The sequence below is a fragment of the Gossypium hirsutum genome, chromosome D07 (genome assembly GCF_007990345.1).
Source record: "Gossypium hirsutum isolate 1008001.06 chromosome D07, Gossypium_hirsutum_v2.1, whole genome shotgun sequence".
In the NCBI taxonomy this organism is placed as follows: domain Eukaryota; kingdom Viridiplantae; phylum Streptophyta; class Magnoliopsida; order Malvales; family Malvaceae; genus Gossypium; species Gossypium hirsutum.
The window spans coordinates 1,597,198-1,613,322 of record NC_053443.1 but is presented as its reverse complement, the minus strand read 5'-3'; the positions used below and the strand labels follow the sequence as shown (position 1 = coordinate 1,613,322).

The window sequence follows — 16,125 nt, the reverse complement described above, 5'->3', positions numbered from 1 at the left end:
TAATATAATATAATAATACTCCAAATGCAAGAATGTTGTCTTATTTTGAAAATGAATTTTCATCGATGATTAAATATTTTAATAATATGAACCAATACAAACATGATAAAATGACATCACAATTGAAATAAGAATGAAAGAGAATTAAGCAAAATTTATTTATGGGATACATAAGATTTAAAATTTAAAATCCAACATCCATATGTCATAAATGAAAATGGTGAAACTTAAAATCTAGATATTTAAAGATTTAAGATTTTTGCCTTAATCAATAATATCGAAGTTTTATTGATCGGGGGCAGGTCGGAATTAAATTATATATTTTTACGATAATAAAAATATAATTTCATCAATTTTAATATTTTTAGAATTTTAAAAGGATTAAATTAAACATATATCATTTTAAGGGTCAAAATACAATTTTATTATTATTAATTTAAAATTTTATAAAAAAGGAGATTTTTTTTTTGATTTTTGGGAGGTTGAGACCGCTCCCGTAGGCATCCAAATGTTTGCATGGAATACTCGTGTCCTCAATCATACACTAAAAAGAACGGTCTTCATAAAATGAATAACTTGATGTGAACTCTTGTTAGGCTATGACGTCGTGCAAGACAAAGATGTAGGCAAGAAATCAACATGTCTTCTATCAAAATTTTTCATTTTCATTAGATTTTGATTTTTTTTAAATGTATATTTTTAAAATTCTTATTAATTTATAGGTTAAATTATTTCATAAATATTTGTCTTCTTTGTAAATTCAGAATTTATTCATTATACTTTTATTTCTAAGAATTTAATCATTTTACTTTTCAAATTTAAAAAGTCAGATTCAATCGTTAACACTGTTAAAATTATTTTGTTAAATTCAATTTTATTACAACATTACTTTTTTAGTTACATTGCTACTAAGCGAGTGTCTTTTTCCATTTCAAAATGTCAAACCAACAAATTTAACATAAAAAATAGTGTTAACAATTATACTTAAATTTGAAATTCAAAAAATAAAAAAACTAAATTACTATAAATAAAAGTACATTAACTAAATTTTAAATTGGTAAAAAATATAAATACCTATGATATATTTCAACCTAATCTACAATTTTAAAAAATTCTATATAATTTAACTGAGAGTCCAAATTTCAACCAATCCAATTTTTTTTAACCATGTCAAAGATTCTGCCAATGTCACATTGTCATCGCCCAAATTAAATTTAGATATTTTTTTCGTTCACTTAAATTTTTGTAGCCAAAATTTTAAATAATTTAAAGTTCTGAAGCTATTTCAAGTTATTTATTTAAATTATTTTAAGTTTATTTCAATTTGAATTCTAACGGTTACGTTTCCCAATCAAATCGGATTATAATAATTGATGGAGTTTGGTTTTTAAATTGATTAAAATATGCTATTAATCTTTGTATTTAATCCACGTACTTTAAAAGTAAATTAAACCTTTTTACTTCTTTAAGTTAAAAAATTTAGTCTAATCAATATCGTTGTTGGCAAATTTTAATAAAATTTGCCAACTTAACATATTTATTTTCCATCAACCATATGGCATACACATAAGTATAGCTTGTGACGCATAAAAGAAGTTAATAAGTAAAACAATTTCAAAGACAAACAAGAAATCGATTATTAGCACACATGAGAAACAACCAAAAAGGCAAAAATTTGATACCATATGATAAGAAGCAGCAGACCAAGATCAAATTCAAATTGTTTGATGCAAAGGAACTTGAAAATTGTGTTTGAATGTTAGAACAATTTAAGAAAACAAACTAAGAAGAATAAGTAGTCAAGAACTAAAATTAAACGGATGAATAGAAAGATCGAATCGAATAGGAGATGAATAGTAGATAGTTGTACAATTAAACCCTCTAAGATATAAACCTCAACAAATTCAATTAAATGCTCTAATTAACCCTCTAAGAAATAATCATTGGCAAATTGAAGAATGAAGAATGGATTCTCACAACTCGTTGAAGAAAATCGAGAAGAAGAGCTACTTTAAAAAATTATAAGAAAATAGTCTTTCATGAAAGAAATTAACTCCAAGAGTTGAAAATTTTATTAATAAATGAATGTCTTTAATGAATAATAAAGAAGTCTTTATATAGGTTAGCTAATTACATCGAAATCAAACTCTCAAGTATAATTAAACTCTAATTAATCTAAATAAAAAGTATTTTTACTATAACTGAACTTTCTTATTGATTAATAAACATCAAACTACTAAACAACTTAAAATACTTAAAAACATCCTAAAATTCAAAATAAATAAATAATAAAAATATAAAACCTAATAGATATAATATTGGGCTCGTATATAATAAAAGTTAAGCCTAAATATCAAATCGAATATGAATTAAACTTGAATTAAAACCCAAAACCCGTAATTTCCCATAATAATCTCGTCCAGAAATTCTGCTCTCGCAATCTTCACTAAAACGATCATAACTTGATATCTCAAACTCAAAATCGAGTGATTTAAAGTGCATTGCATAGCTAAGAGACAAATCTTCGATCCATATGAAGGCGTATTGACCCAAAAATGCCTAGATCCCTTCTAAAAATGCACAACAAGTCAATTGATTATAACATAGGCTAAGGTGTGTGGGATTAATTGGGCTCCTTGAAGTGTAACGCTTAAGCTTGTTAACATCTTCCATATTGGCTTGTCATCATGAACTGAGATTTTAAGTCCACGAACAAACTTGGACCTTCTAATTCATCCATCCTCGCTCCGTATTCTTCTTGAAATTTCTTCGGAAACTAAACTCATCTCATCATGGGCTTTGAACTGGGTCAGGCTGCTCGTATCATGACAAGGAAAAATAAATATGTTAAGTTTTCAAATTGATAAATTACTTAATTTCTAACATTTTAAGTATAGAGATTGAATTTTAAATTTTATCAAAATATATTAACTAACAACATATTTAAATCGGGGAGCGAAGCTAGAAAAATTTTTTTAGGGGAGTTAAAATAAAATTCAAAATTCGACGGAGGGGAGAAAATGAATATAGTATTAGAAAAACCTTAAATTGAATGATAAAACTTTCAAGACTCAAAGGGGAGGTGAGGTCGAGACCCTGCCTGCCCTTTGAATTCACCCTTGATTCATAACCTTTTAAATTCGAGACAAAATCGTAAGGTTTTCAAAATGACAGGTTTGGTAAATTCTTAGCATGCAATGGTTCAATACACAAAGGTTGATTCAAGGTACACAATGGCCTTGACTCCCAAAAAATGAGAAAATTGCTAAACTACCTTTTTCAATTTTGTAATATTATAAATTAATATAATGAAAAATTCAAGATTTACTTTGATGATGATGATGGCACCATATAATCAACAACAATGAAACCATCCAAATAAAATGCAAAATCTTGCATTTAAAATCCAATCAGTCCCAAAATCATTCAAAGTTGAATATTGTTCCAAAAGCAACCATTAATTAAGCAAGTAACAAGGTTTTCTTTGTAGTTAACAACATATCAAAGATTTGATGATGATGATGATGATGATGATGATGATGATGATGATGATGATGATGATGGCACCACATAATCAACAACTATGACACCATCCAAATAATCCCTAACCTTCTGTTTCTGTAGGTTCACATATTCTTCGTTTTCCTCACTCCCTTCCATTTCATTGACTCCATTAAAAACCGCAACCGAGGCAATCGAAAAGCCCCTAGCTCTTGCAGGTGAGAAATTCTCCCCACAAGTGATCTGTTGAATACCAGAGACATTGTCCTTAATCCCTTTAATTACCCCTAAAATCTCACCTTGCACTTCATCGGTAACGTTCTCTTTAAGTTTCAAGAAGGTCACTTTGATGGCAGAGTTACAGGGTAAGGACAACGGCAAAGGATCGTTATCGGCAACCCAATCAACGGCCATGATATCATCACAAATGGGGAGGACATTTTCCTTGACGACACGAAGGTGATCGGGGTGTGCGGAATATGAGTTCAAATCCTCTTTGGACTTGTACCGGCTATGGAGCATGTGCGTAAAATTGGAGATCGGAGACCTTGTGCGAAAGACGGGACCTGCAGTGAGGTGGACAACAGGGTCGAGAGACACCAAGCCATTGAGGCCATTGAGCATCATATTGACCTTTGCCTGGTCAGTGTCATCTTTGACCTTGAAAAGTACAACATGCTCAATGATGGACATGGTGATCGAGGTTTTCGAGGATTTCGTGGATAAAGTGAAGGGTCTTTTGGAGTGTTAGGGAGATGAGAAAGTGACAGAAAATGGCGGGGAAAAGAGAGGGCGAGGTTTTACAGACAGCATCAAAATAAACTACAAGTAGCCTAATAATTGGAGTAAAATTAACAAAACTTCAACACTACCTGCAAAATTTGAGATCAAATAGAGATGAATTTCCATATAAATGTAGCTCAGAACTTGCAATCAACCAAAACTTCAACAACTACAAAATTGAAAACCCTTCAACATTAACATTACTCTAGCCATTAAAATGTCACAATGTAAGTACCGATCGGGGGCAAAAGTACCATAGAGACTCTTATACTAGGAGTCGGGTTGCATTTTGCCCCTTCTATTAAAAAATGAGCAAATTAGTCTCTGTACGTTAGATCAAAGGACAAATTAGTCCTTTTGCCAAAAATTTCATCCATTTTTACTGTTAAAAATGGGTCATTGTATATCAGCATAAGGTACACGTCACACGTTGTATGTAACTATCTGTTTTTTTCTTTTTGTCAACCAAGCCGATTTTTTACAGAAGAAATGGATGAAATTTGCTCTATGATCTATTAATTTGCCCTTTTTTTTACTAAGGGGGCAAAATGCAATATGATTTGTTACTGTTACCACACCGATCAAGAACTACCAATGCCATAGCATAATCTCTAAAAACAAACATAAAATTCAATAAAAAATTCCAAACCCATTTTTTGTAAATGAGAATCTGAGACTAATAGCCAAGTCCCGAAACATTCAACCAAATGAATCATTATAATAAGTACCTTTTTTACATTAATGCAAAGAGAACAACCGAATAAAGAACAAAAAGATATATGAAGCATAAATCAAGTAGAAACAATAAGAACAGAAGAAATGCACTAGTAGATAAAGTGAAGGGTCTTTTAAGGTGTTTGGGAGACGAGAAAGTGGGGGGAAATGGAGAGAAAAAAAAGAGAGGGCGAGATTTCATACAGCATCAAAATAAACAAGAAGTAGACTAATAGTTGGAGCAAAACTAACAAAACTTCAACACTGCCTAAAAAATTATAAGAACTTAGAATCGAACAAAAACTTCAAAAACCCCAAAATCAAAACCGTTTCAAAATTATAAGAATCTAAAAGCAACATTAACTACAGACTAGCAATTCAAATGTTACAAGGATTAAGTACGACCCCATAGCATAATCTCTAAAAAGAACACAAACCCAAATTGGGAAATGAGATTCTAAGACTAAAAATCAAAATCCCAAACAATGCAACCAAATGAATCGTTATAATTAAGTGCCCCTTTTCTTCCCTCCATTCAAAGAGAAAAAAAAAACCAAAGTGCTAAAAGAAATATGTGAGATTAGCTGAAGGTAAAAATCAACTAAAGATTATATAAACAGATTACAAAGAGAAGTAAATGAGCTGAGTGAGTGGACTGACACTAACCTTGGAGAAATTGCGGCGTCTTTTGCCTATTTTTGTGGTTGAATTGAAAGAAATGCGGATTTGGTTTTATGGGTGCTTGGTTTTGTTGACTAGAGAAGGTCAAGAGCATGTGCGTGGTTGGATATACGTCATGTGAAAAAAAAGTTATTTTGGCCGGCCCAAATCATATTGGGCCTAAGTAACATTTGGTTGGGCCTTATAATTATATATATTTTAAATGAGATTATATAATTTTTGGCCTCTGAACTTAATAAGTAAGTTCACTTTGATGCCTACACCTTTTTGGATTCACTTTGTACATGAACTTGGCAACTAGATTCATTTTGATTCTTGAACTTGAAAAATATAAAAGTTTGATGACATGGCATTTAGAAATTGTGTCACATCATCACTTGAAAATTAAAAATTTTATATAAATTTTCAGGCGATGACTTGTAGGGGTGAGTGTTCGATCAAATTGAATCGAAAAAATTCAAGTTAGTGAAGTTGACAAGTCCTATTTTATCATCCTAACTTGATTTCAAATTTTTTAGAATTGGCTCGAGTCGAATTTAGTGAATTTGTTCGAGTTAATTTTTTTTAAAAATAAACACGTGAAATTAAAATCTTGTTACAATATAACTAATTTCATATTAAAGCACATAAATCTCAAAACTCTTTCAAAGCAAAATAAGAGGAAAAAAAAGATATTTTAGTATGATAAACTTGAATTGATGATTTACTTATTTAGGTTCTCAGAATTATTATTTTGGAAAATTTTAAAATATTTTCTGAAATATTGGAAATTTTTTATAAATATTTTTTTTTGTTGAGAGAGTTCAATTTGTTTATTTTCAAAATTGACGGAGACCAAAAGGGTATTTACACTAATATGTTGTTTGAATTATTCGAGTTATTCAAATTGTAAAATTCAACTTGACTTGAACTTGAAAACCAAATTACTTGCTCAAGTTAACTCGAAAAATTTGAATAATTTGAATAACTCGATTCGATTAGTTCAAAATTTTAAAAAAATGATTTTTTAGTCAAATCAAGTTTTGCTTACCCCTAATGAGGTGGTTCAATATTAAAGTGTCACATACAGTGTTCTAATAATCGAACCTATGGTTAAACCGACTAGACCACTGATTCCCATTTCAACCGGTTTGATTAATTCAATTGCTAGACCAACAATAATTGAAAATTCATAAAAATTCAAAAAATAATTTTTTTATTAAATTGGTTCAACCTGTTCAATTACTGATTTTTGTTCCAGTTTTTTATTTTTACCGATTTCGTGTAATTTCAAATTCATTTGATTCAACTTTTTTGTTTGGACCAGTATACCTGTTAGTTCTTAGTCTTATTGGTCCAATCAACTAATCCAGTCATGTTTCAAGAACACTAGTCATATCATCAAATCTTGACGGAATCCAAGTTCAGGAATAAGATGGATCTAATTATAAAGTTCAAGTACAAAAGTAAACAAAAAAAGTGTAAGTACTAAAGTGGGCCTAGTTGTCAGAACTAAAATTTATATTATTCCTATTAAATTTATAATAAAGTAAAACTTTGTTGATATAAAGTTTGAGTTTTGTTTAGACCGTCGAAAGTCGTTTAGAAAGATTTAGGGTAAAAATAATAGTATAAAATGTTGTTGATATAAGATTTGAGTTTGATAGTAGCGGTGTGCATAATTCGGGTAAAACCGAAAAAATTCGGTTAACCGACCGAATTCGGTTAATCGGTCGGTTAACTGAATTTTTTCAGTCGGGGGTCGGTTAATTTTTTTATGATTTTTCGGTTAACGGTTAATTCGGTTCGAAACCGGTCGGTTAACTGAAAATTTTCGATTAACCAAAAAAATTAATAAATAAAATTATCCAACCCAACCCAAACTCAATTACCCAACCCAATAAAACTAAAACTAAAGTTTACCCAATTACCCAATCCAATAAAACTAAAACTAAAAGACAACCCAATTTACTAAAGTCTAAAACCCAATTTACTTTAATAATTTATAAATTTTTTAAATTTTAAAAATAAAAAATAAAAAAAATTCGGGTAATTCGGGTAATTTTTAACCAAAAATAAAAAATACATAATTTTCGGTTAATTCGGTTAACCGACCTTATTAACCGAAAAAATTTCGGTTCGGTTAAATTTTTTTTAAAAAAAATCGGTTCGGTTAACGGTTAAATTTTTTGGAAGGTCGGTTAATTCGGTTATAGTAATTTCGGGTCGATTAACCGGTCGGTTAACCGAATGAACACCCCTATTTGATAGTTTAGTTTCGTTTACACCGTAATACCGAAAGTCGTTTGGAAGGAGCTACCACGTAGTAGTTGAAGCGGGAAAGAGAGTTGCCTTCTGGTGATGAGCAGGGTCTTACATAGGCCATGGGCTTAGTGATGAGTTGTTTGTGGGTGTTAGCGGATAGTTGCCTTATTATGAAGTGCTAATGGAGGAGCTATGTGGCGCCTTGCTAGGACGTAACGACACTTTCCTAGCGATGGCAAGGTTTCTGCGATGCCTACCAAGATGGTGTGAATTGCTTCTAGCACCAACACAGCATCAATTAAGTCTTCTCGTTAATTTTATCGTCTATCGTCTAAATTTAGAATTAATCAGTACACTTTAACATTTTTAAATGATTTCTTAAAGTGCATCAATTTAAGTATCAGATATCAGTTTGTATCTAATATCAATTATTTTTAAAACATCGAGTCAAATTATAAAAATATGTGTATCTACCGCATAAACAATTTGAGTCTATTATGTTTAGAAAACACCATATGAAACATAAACCAAAAGTAATAGTAAATACGAAGTTTTTCAAATCAAATCATATTTTTAAATTGAGATTTTATATTTAACTTTTATAAATGCTTTTGGCTGACACTATTCTTTAACCTCATTAGAGTATATATAGCCTTATTTCAATATATAGCAGAATATATTTTAATTTGTAAATTGTAATACATATTGTTGTTTGCTGATCTTTTATATGCAAAATTGGCAGCGGGCTAATTGTAGATTCGAAGTTGTGCAATCCGTGATGGTGCCATCTCCTGTTGGTAGTACTGTTGATGCACTTGCTAATCAGCATGGTTTAAATAAATGGATGATTTTTGGGAAAAAATGTAAGATTATGGTAATAAATTCAATTCTTAAATCGTGAAATATTTAATTCTTCAAATGAATTTGATTAGTTCTGCTAATGATTTCAATTAAAATCCGGTTTTGGGGCTTGTCAATAATTTGTATTGCTGCTGTTTTAAGGGATTCTAATGGTATGGTGGTGAAGTGTTTTACTGGTTTTGTTCATTCCTTGCATGGCTGAAACATTCGCAATTCGTGAGGCTCTTTCTTGGTTGCGTTTGCATGTCGACCAGGTTTTGCTGGAATCGGATTCTCTAGTAACCATTTCTGCTTTAAATCACCCAAGAGTTGATGTGTCAAACTTCGGTTTGTTGATTTATGATTGCTTGCACCTTCAATTGCAGTTTCAACAGTAGTCTTTTTCTCTTTTCTTTTTTTTTTTATCATTAGAGTATAATTCACATATCCATACGCTCACAAAATTTTGGTTTGATCCGTGTTTTAGGGATGGGTGAACACCCCTTAATCATTAGGCCCAATACCAGATTCCTAAATATATTTTTTTATAATATGTATGTTTTGTACCATGATGAGAATGAAATTTCCAATTTGTATCCATATATAATAATTTATAAATGCCGATTGGGTTTTATTCTAATTGACATTACGTATTGTTGTCAATGTAGAAGGACATGGGTTCGAGTGCATTAAAACACATTATCATTATATTTATGGGTTGGAGAGTGACCATAGGTACGTAGTTCTAAGCATTATGTCAAAAAGAATAAATATGGTCAGAACCTATAATAAAATTGTTCAAAAAATAATTTATATCCGTATAACCGTTACATAAAATGACTCATTGCTCTAATTAAATGAATGTATTTATTTTTAACCTTGTTTTGATGTTACAAATCACACAACCCCAAATTTGGTAATCTACTTATTTACAATTAATAATTTTACAACTATAATACTCAATTTAGAATTAAACATTTATTATACACCTCATGGGAGGTTTTTCTTAATTAATCTATTCTTTTTAGGAAAGAGGTAGAAAGGAAAGTTTTTAATCGTTATTATTTTATTAATCAATTTTTCTGTCACTTTAGCTGGGAATTTAAGTATTAAATGTAAATTTAGATATGATGAATATATATTTAAAGCATGTGAATTAAATTATAAATACATATGTATTTATTGTATAAATAATTTAGATTTAACGTGTTAAAAAGGAAAGACAGTCATCAAAATTTTAAAAAATATATATTTCTTTTTTTTTTCTTTAAACACATCAGGTTTAGACTACCTATACAATAATTACACACATTTACAGTTTGGGTTGCGCTGGATTTAAAATTATCAGGTTATCGCACAATACTTAAGCTACTAACCAAATCCTAAAAAGGATATGATTGAAATCATAATGATAGTTTAAAAAGTTTAATCAACAAGTAATTAAGTGTAATGATAAGACATATTGTACTTAAAAAAAAGATCATATGCTCAACTTTAAAAATAACATTATTAAAAGAAATAACTATAAATCCTAAATATAAACCATAAAACTGACAAGAAAAATATAGAAGAAAAAATCTGAGGTGACTCATAAAAGAACAAAGATGGTACAAACACCTATAAAAGAAAACAAGTCACGGCGGCGTTTCTAAGTTCTTCAGCTAACTTACAGATATTAGAAAGTAACTGATGTTGTTGGGTTCAGTGCCTTTCCTGTCCCTTCTTATCGTAAAACGTCACTGCCTTCAAAGGTTTTCAAATCCCTTCTTTCAGTGTTCAAAAAGGCCATTGCACTTTGCCTCCGCTATCCCATTTTTCGCCTTGGTGAAATGAAAGCCTACGTTTAGTTCTACAGATACTGTTCTTCATGCTCTGCAAGGAAGTGGTAAATGTCTTTTTGTTGAATCTCTTTTGCTTTATTTTTAACTTTGAAAACTTGGTTTTTTTTTTGGGGGGGGGTTGAAATGAATGATTTTGCAATGTTAAACATTGTTAATCAAGTAATGGGTTTATTGGTTTTTAGTTTATTTTAATCAGTCACCCCTTTTTACATGCATTGCATGTTAAAACATTGTTAATCAGGAAACAGGATTTTACATGCATGTATGTTTGAAATTCATGGTTTAGCACCGTCAATGGACTTCCGATCTCAAATCATGATGTTTAGGGCTTTTATAGTATTCAATTTTTGAGTCGGGTCGATTCGAGTTTTAAAATTTTCGAATTATATTTATATTGAAGTTATTTTGGATTTTTTCAATTTGTGGCTAAAATTTTTGGGATTAAGTTATTTTGAGTTTAGACTTCGATTTTTTATGTTTAAGATTTATTAAATTAAATTAAGGTTTGAATTAATTATTTGCGTTCTCAAGTTTGAATTAAAATTCACACATTTATTTAGTTGTGATCCTTTAAACAAAAAATTAAGGGAACTTTGTGCAAAATGTCGGATTTTTTTTTTCTTTTTGATTGAAATTAAAGCATTTTGCAATGTTTTGTTGCATGTTAAACATTGTTAATCAAGCAATAGGCTTATACATGTGTATGTTTGAACTTCATTGTTTAGCTTTGTACTATGGATTCATATTTGCTATCCAAATTAACCAAATGTTTATCTTTAGCACCATGATAAATGTTCTTTATTGTCTTCTGTTGCAATTGTTAATTCGAGTTCTAATATCTTCACCTTATTTTATATTCAAGTTGTTTTGGATTTGCGTTGGTCAAGTTTGAGGCTTAAGTTTTGAGTGGGTCGGATATTTTTTTTTAACAATTTCATTGTAGGTTCTGATCATATTTGTTTTTTTTATAGGTTGAGTCTTTTTTAATTAAAATGAAGGCATTTTGCAATGTTTTGTTGCATAGCATTATTTGTTTAGCTTGGCTGAAATTGTTGTAAATACATCACCATCATGTTAAGCATTGTTAATCAAGAAATGGTTTTATTGATTTCCTATTAATTTAGTCTCTTAAATTTTTAGATTTCAAAATTCAAGTCCAATTGTTAATAACGTGAAATTTTTTATATTAAATTTAGGTCTATTACAATGTCAATTTTTGTATTACATGTTTAATAGAAGAATTTTAACAATGTTTCACAACTAGACTTGTATGATTAAATCTGAAAAGTAAATGGACTAAATTCCATGAAATAAAAGTAGGAGGACCAAATTACAAGTGTACTAAGAGTACAAAGACTTGAAGCATATTTTAACCGGTCAACTTTTTTCATGCATTTCATTTTTTTTATGTTCATACATTGCATGTTAAACATTGTGCAATGGGCGCAGACATGTGCATGCTTGAACTTCATGGTTTATCTTTGTACTATGAATCCATATATTTGCTATCCAAATTAGCCAATTGTTTATCTTTAGCACAACCAATGGACTTCCAATTTCAAATCATGATGTTTAGGGTTTCTTTATTGGCTTCAGTTGCAATTCGATAGTTCAAGTTGGTTCTGGGTCGGGCCAATTTGAATTTAAAATTTTTTGAGTTCTATTTTATTTAAATTGGTTTGAATTTGGGTTGCTCGAGTTTTAGATTTAGATTTTTGGGGTCAAATTATTTTAAATACAAGTTGTTAACTTTTTATATTCAAAATATGTTTTCGAGTTCAAATCAGAAATCACCTGTCTATTTAGTTGTGATTCTTTAAATAATATAACATCTCACATCAGTTTTAGTGCTTGTTTTGTATTTCTTTCAATGCAGGAAACTACTGATACTTTCGATGAATTAAAAGGATCAAGGCCAGGAGACAAAAACTTAGCAAATATTACAAGTGAGACATTATTCTATAAGGACATACTATCATGTCGAATGATTACATAAATGTTCAAAGGAGGCCACTTATGGAGTTCTTAACATGTCCCCTTTGTTCAAACATTTATAGGGAAGCAACTACCATATGTGTTTGCCTTCATACATGTAAGTATTTTTCACCACAAATTTGCTTCCCGTCATAGGCTTTTCATTGCATGCTCTCACTATTTCAGTTCAACAATTAGAAATTTGTCGAGTTATAAGTAAAGTCTCGGGTCCCAATCTTGTTAGTAGTAAACAGGGGCGAAGCTAACATTTTTTTAAGGGAGATCGAGATTAAATTATATATTTTTATGAGAGCTAAAATACATTTTTATTATTGTATTGGTTTATATCTTTATGATTTTCAAAAGGATTAAAGCACCAATTTTCATTTTGCACCAAAACTCCTGCCAACCCTCCCCTTCGCCCTTGGTAGAGAATACAACCTTAGGAAAGCTTTGCATTCTATTTAAGGGTCTGAACTGGTTGGATTTTGAATTTTGGACCATTGTGACTATTGTATAGAAAAGACATTTTTAGAGTTGCTTAATGCTAAACATTCTCTTACTGTCCAAAAACAACAAGAAAACATTGCTGGTATATGTTTCTAAATTGCTTGACGTTGAAATTACATTGTGTGTGCGTCCTACAGTTTGCAAACAATGCATCTATGAGAAAGTAGACAAGGAAAAAACACATTACTGTCCAGTGTGCGATGCCTATCTGGGTTCCATTCCTCAACACATGTTAAGGTAAATTTAAATTTGAACCAATTTGATTTTATTATAAAAGGTGAATTATATGAATTTGTTTAATCTAAATTGGAATTGATATGAATTTGAAACGATTCAAACCCTAAATAATATGAACCTGAAATGATTTGAACTCATAATGACCCAACTCAAGAAATTTGAACATTAAACCCAAAACAACCTAAAGTTGATATGGCTTCAATTGAAATTGATTTGAATCTGAAATGATTACAACTCAAAATAACCCAAATCCAAAACAATCTGATTCTAAAATGACTCGAACAATTAACTAAAAATGACCCAACCTGAAAAATCATAATCCCAAAACAACTTGAATTTGAAACAATTTAAATCCAAAATTTATGCAAACTTGAAATTGATCCAAATTAGAGTTGTTCATAGATCAGCTTAAAATACAAAATTTTATCCAAGTCCAGCCTAAGTTAAACCATGCTAAACGGATTACCCGACCTTTAGATAAGTTTAACCAAAAGTTAACATATTTGGAATTTGAAACTAACCCAAATTAAAATGACCAAAAAATTTAAAACCCGAATATACCCGATCCAATCCCACCTAAAATCAATGGCATCACGTTTACAGATTTTACATCGGTTATTTATGTACCCAATTGCAATTTCATATTATCATTTTATAGTCTCCATTTATTTACTTTTTTCTTTTACAGAAATGACCATAAATTGGAGAAACTTGTAAAGCAAATTTTTCCCCTGGAAAAGCCAAATGAAGACAACACAGAAAATAGATTCTCAAATCATTCCATGAATCCTATCATGAAACAGGTATCATTTTTCACTAACACATTGTCTCTTGATGCTAAAATAGCTTTTATGCATATCATAGTACATTGCATTACACTCCCCCTTTTTTTTATGTATTAGAATGAACTAGACAATTCCGAACCTACGGTACGCGAGTTTTCTCTTGAAAGATCAAGGAAAGGACTGTGCTGGGAACATCTAGGAGGTCGTAAAGATGGCGAAACTTATGGGACTGAAGTGCAAGTGAAGAGGAGGAGGAGGATGCAGAGGAAGCCATATTGCAAATCTTTGATTGGCCAAAGAGAGGAGGGTTTGAAGATCGGGACCGCAAACGACATGTCAAAAACCAATACGAGTGGTCTTGAGAAGCCAACTGATTCATTGAACCGATGCGGAGAAATTGTGTATCTAAACCAATATAGTGGTTGTTCCCCACGCCCTGTGTGGTTTTGCTTGCTTGCAAGTCAAGAAACGTAAGAAACGTTAATTATTAAAAAAATTTATCCTAAATTTTGAATCTTAAATTTTTTTTATTGGTTCTGTTGTTTCAGGAACGACATGGCATTGCCTCAGATACCAAAACCTTTTATTAGTACCAAGTAAGTTAAACCCTTTATTAATTTGTGGATCCATTGTAGATTTACTTTTAATGTATTTGAGCAATTGATTCAGGAATGGAGATTTAGCCATATCCATTGTGAACAAGTACCTTGCAATGAAGCTAAACCTCAAACATGAATCTGAGGTAATGCTGTTTATGCTTCCATATGTGTCCAAAGTACCATGGAAGAAGTTGTATTAAACCTCCAATTGCAATTTCCCTTTTTGTTTAAAAATAAATTAATTAGTCATTGTACGTTAGATTTAAGAGCAAATTAGTTATTCAGTTAAAAATTTCATCCATTTCTATTGTTAAAAACCGATCCTTGTACCTCAGAATGAGGTACATGTGGCACACCACGTGTAACCATCTGGTTATTTTGCCAATCACGACAATTTTTTATAGTAGAAATGAATGAAACTTTTAACAGAAAAGACCATTTTATTCTTTGATCTAACATACAAGAACTAATGTACTTATTTTTTGAGTAAAGGGGATAAAATGCAATTTGACTCCTAACATAGAGGACTCCATGGTATTTTCATCGTATATGCTCTCACTTGCTGATTCATATTAATGATACATTCATAGCCTACAAGTAGTACAGTTGTTTGGTCGTGTCAGATTCAGGTTGCATCAATGAATGGCATTGACAACTAGTATAGTTGTTCAAGCTCCACTTGACTAGAATATAGACCTTAAATTTGTTCAAATCCATCCATACTTGTAAACAATTAAACTCAAGACAGTTAGGCCCATCCCCTATATCATAAAAGGAAAATTTATTGAAACTCATTTTTCAAAGTCTAATATTTATGTCTAAATCTTTTTTATATTTTTTGGTTCCAGACTTTGAAAGATATGATTTATGAAACATGCTTTGAATGCAGGTTGAAGTCATGTGTTTGGGTCATCCATTGATGCCAACCTTAACCCTAAACAACCTGATAGACACATGGCTAGAGGCCGTATCGGATATCGAACCGGTGCCGGCCGAGGAAGGCGACGGCAGGAACTTTTTGATGGAATTAACGTATAGAAGGTCCATGAAGCAGTGCACTTTGCAGTAAAATTCAAATGGGCTGGACCCTATGATATCTTCCCAATTGATAAACTCTCCAAATTAATACACAATAGTTTCAATTAATTATACATTTTTTGTTTTTCTTCTGTTGTTTTTGGTTCATAAATTGGTGTTGATTCCATTAGTTTTGGTCTCTAATCAATCTTAAAACTTGAATTAAATAATATTTATTGGACTATATTTGACAAATTAAATAAATTCACAATTTTAACACTAAATTTATTCTATTAACAAAATCATGAAAAATTCAAACTTAATAATATTAGTTATTAATTTTCATCAAATCAACCCTAAAATTCAAATTAAATATTAAAAAGTTAACGCTGTTATTAT

General features: G+C 30.5%; 2 protein-coding genes across 4 annotated transcripts; one reads left to right on the top strand and one right to left on the bottom strand.

The window, feature by feature from the left end:
- Window positions 1-2,353: 2,353 nt before the first annotated feature.
- On the bottom strand, window positions 2,354-5,771 carry LOC107932286 (stress-response A/B barrel domain-containing protein UP3). Of its 3 annotated transcripts, XM_016864256.2 has the most exons (3): window positions 5,665-5,769; window positions 3,610-4,373; window positions 2,354-2,814 (listed from the first exon to the last, which is right to left on the bottom strand). In XM_016864256.2, exons 2-3 carry the CDS (start codon window positions 4,192-4,194, stop codon window positions 2,791-2,793), a joined length of 609 nt encoding a protein of 202 aa, XP_016719745.2. In that variant the 5' UTR covers window positions 4,195-4,373; window positions 5,665-5,769; the 3' UTR covers window positions 2,354-2,790. The 3 variants fall into 3 exon arrangements, with proteins under 3 accessions (XP_016719745.2, XP_016719744.2, XP_040952925.1); XM_016864255.2 differs by lacking the exon at window positions 2,354-2,814 and having other exon boundaries at window positions 3,380-4,373; window positions 5,665-5,771; XM_041096991.1 differs by lacking the exon at window positions 2,354-2,814 and having other exon boundaries at window positions 3,380-4,453; window positions 5,665-5,755.
- A 4,692-nt stretch (window positions 5,772-10,463) lies between these two features.
- Window positions 10,464-15,872, top strand: LOC107932225 (E3 ubiquitin protein ligase DRIP1). Its single transcript, XM_016864185.2, has 8 exons — window positions 10,464-10,648; window positions 12,481-12,696; window positions 13,226-13,325; window positions 14,014-14,128; window positions 14,228-14,580; window positions 14,659-14,706; window positions 14,780-14,852; window positions 15,599-15,872. The coding sequence occupies exons 2-8, from the start codon at window positions 12,582-12,584 to the stop codon at window positions 15,776-15,778; spliced, it is 984 nt and encodes a 327-aa protein (XP_016719674.2). The 5' UTR covers window positions 10,464-10,648; window positions 12,481-12,581; the 3' UTR covers window positions 15,779-15,872.
- Window positions 15,873-16,125: the final 253 nt, after the last annotated feature.

Bases quoted from the DNA above. Each gene is read 5' to 3' on its own strand.
- LOC107932286 (XM_016864255.2), bottom strand. From the start codon at position 4,194: ATGTCCATCATTGAGCATGTTGTACTTTTCAAGGTCAAAGATGACACT.
- LOC107932225 (XM_016864185.2), top strand. From the start codon at position 12,582: ATGTCGAATGATTACATAAATGTTCAAAGGAGGCCACTTATGGAGTTC. The intron at 12,697-13,225 runs GTAAGTATTTTT...TGCGTCCTACAG, and splicing joins ATGTGTTTGCCTTCATACAT to TTTGCAAACAATGCATCTAT. The intron at 14,707-14,779 runs GTAAGTTAAACC...CAATTGATTCAG, and splicing joins AAACCTTTTATTAGTACCAA to GAATGGAGATTTAGCCATAT.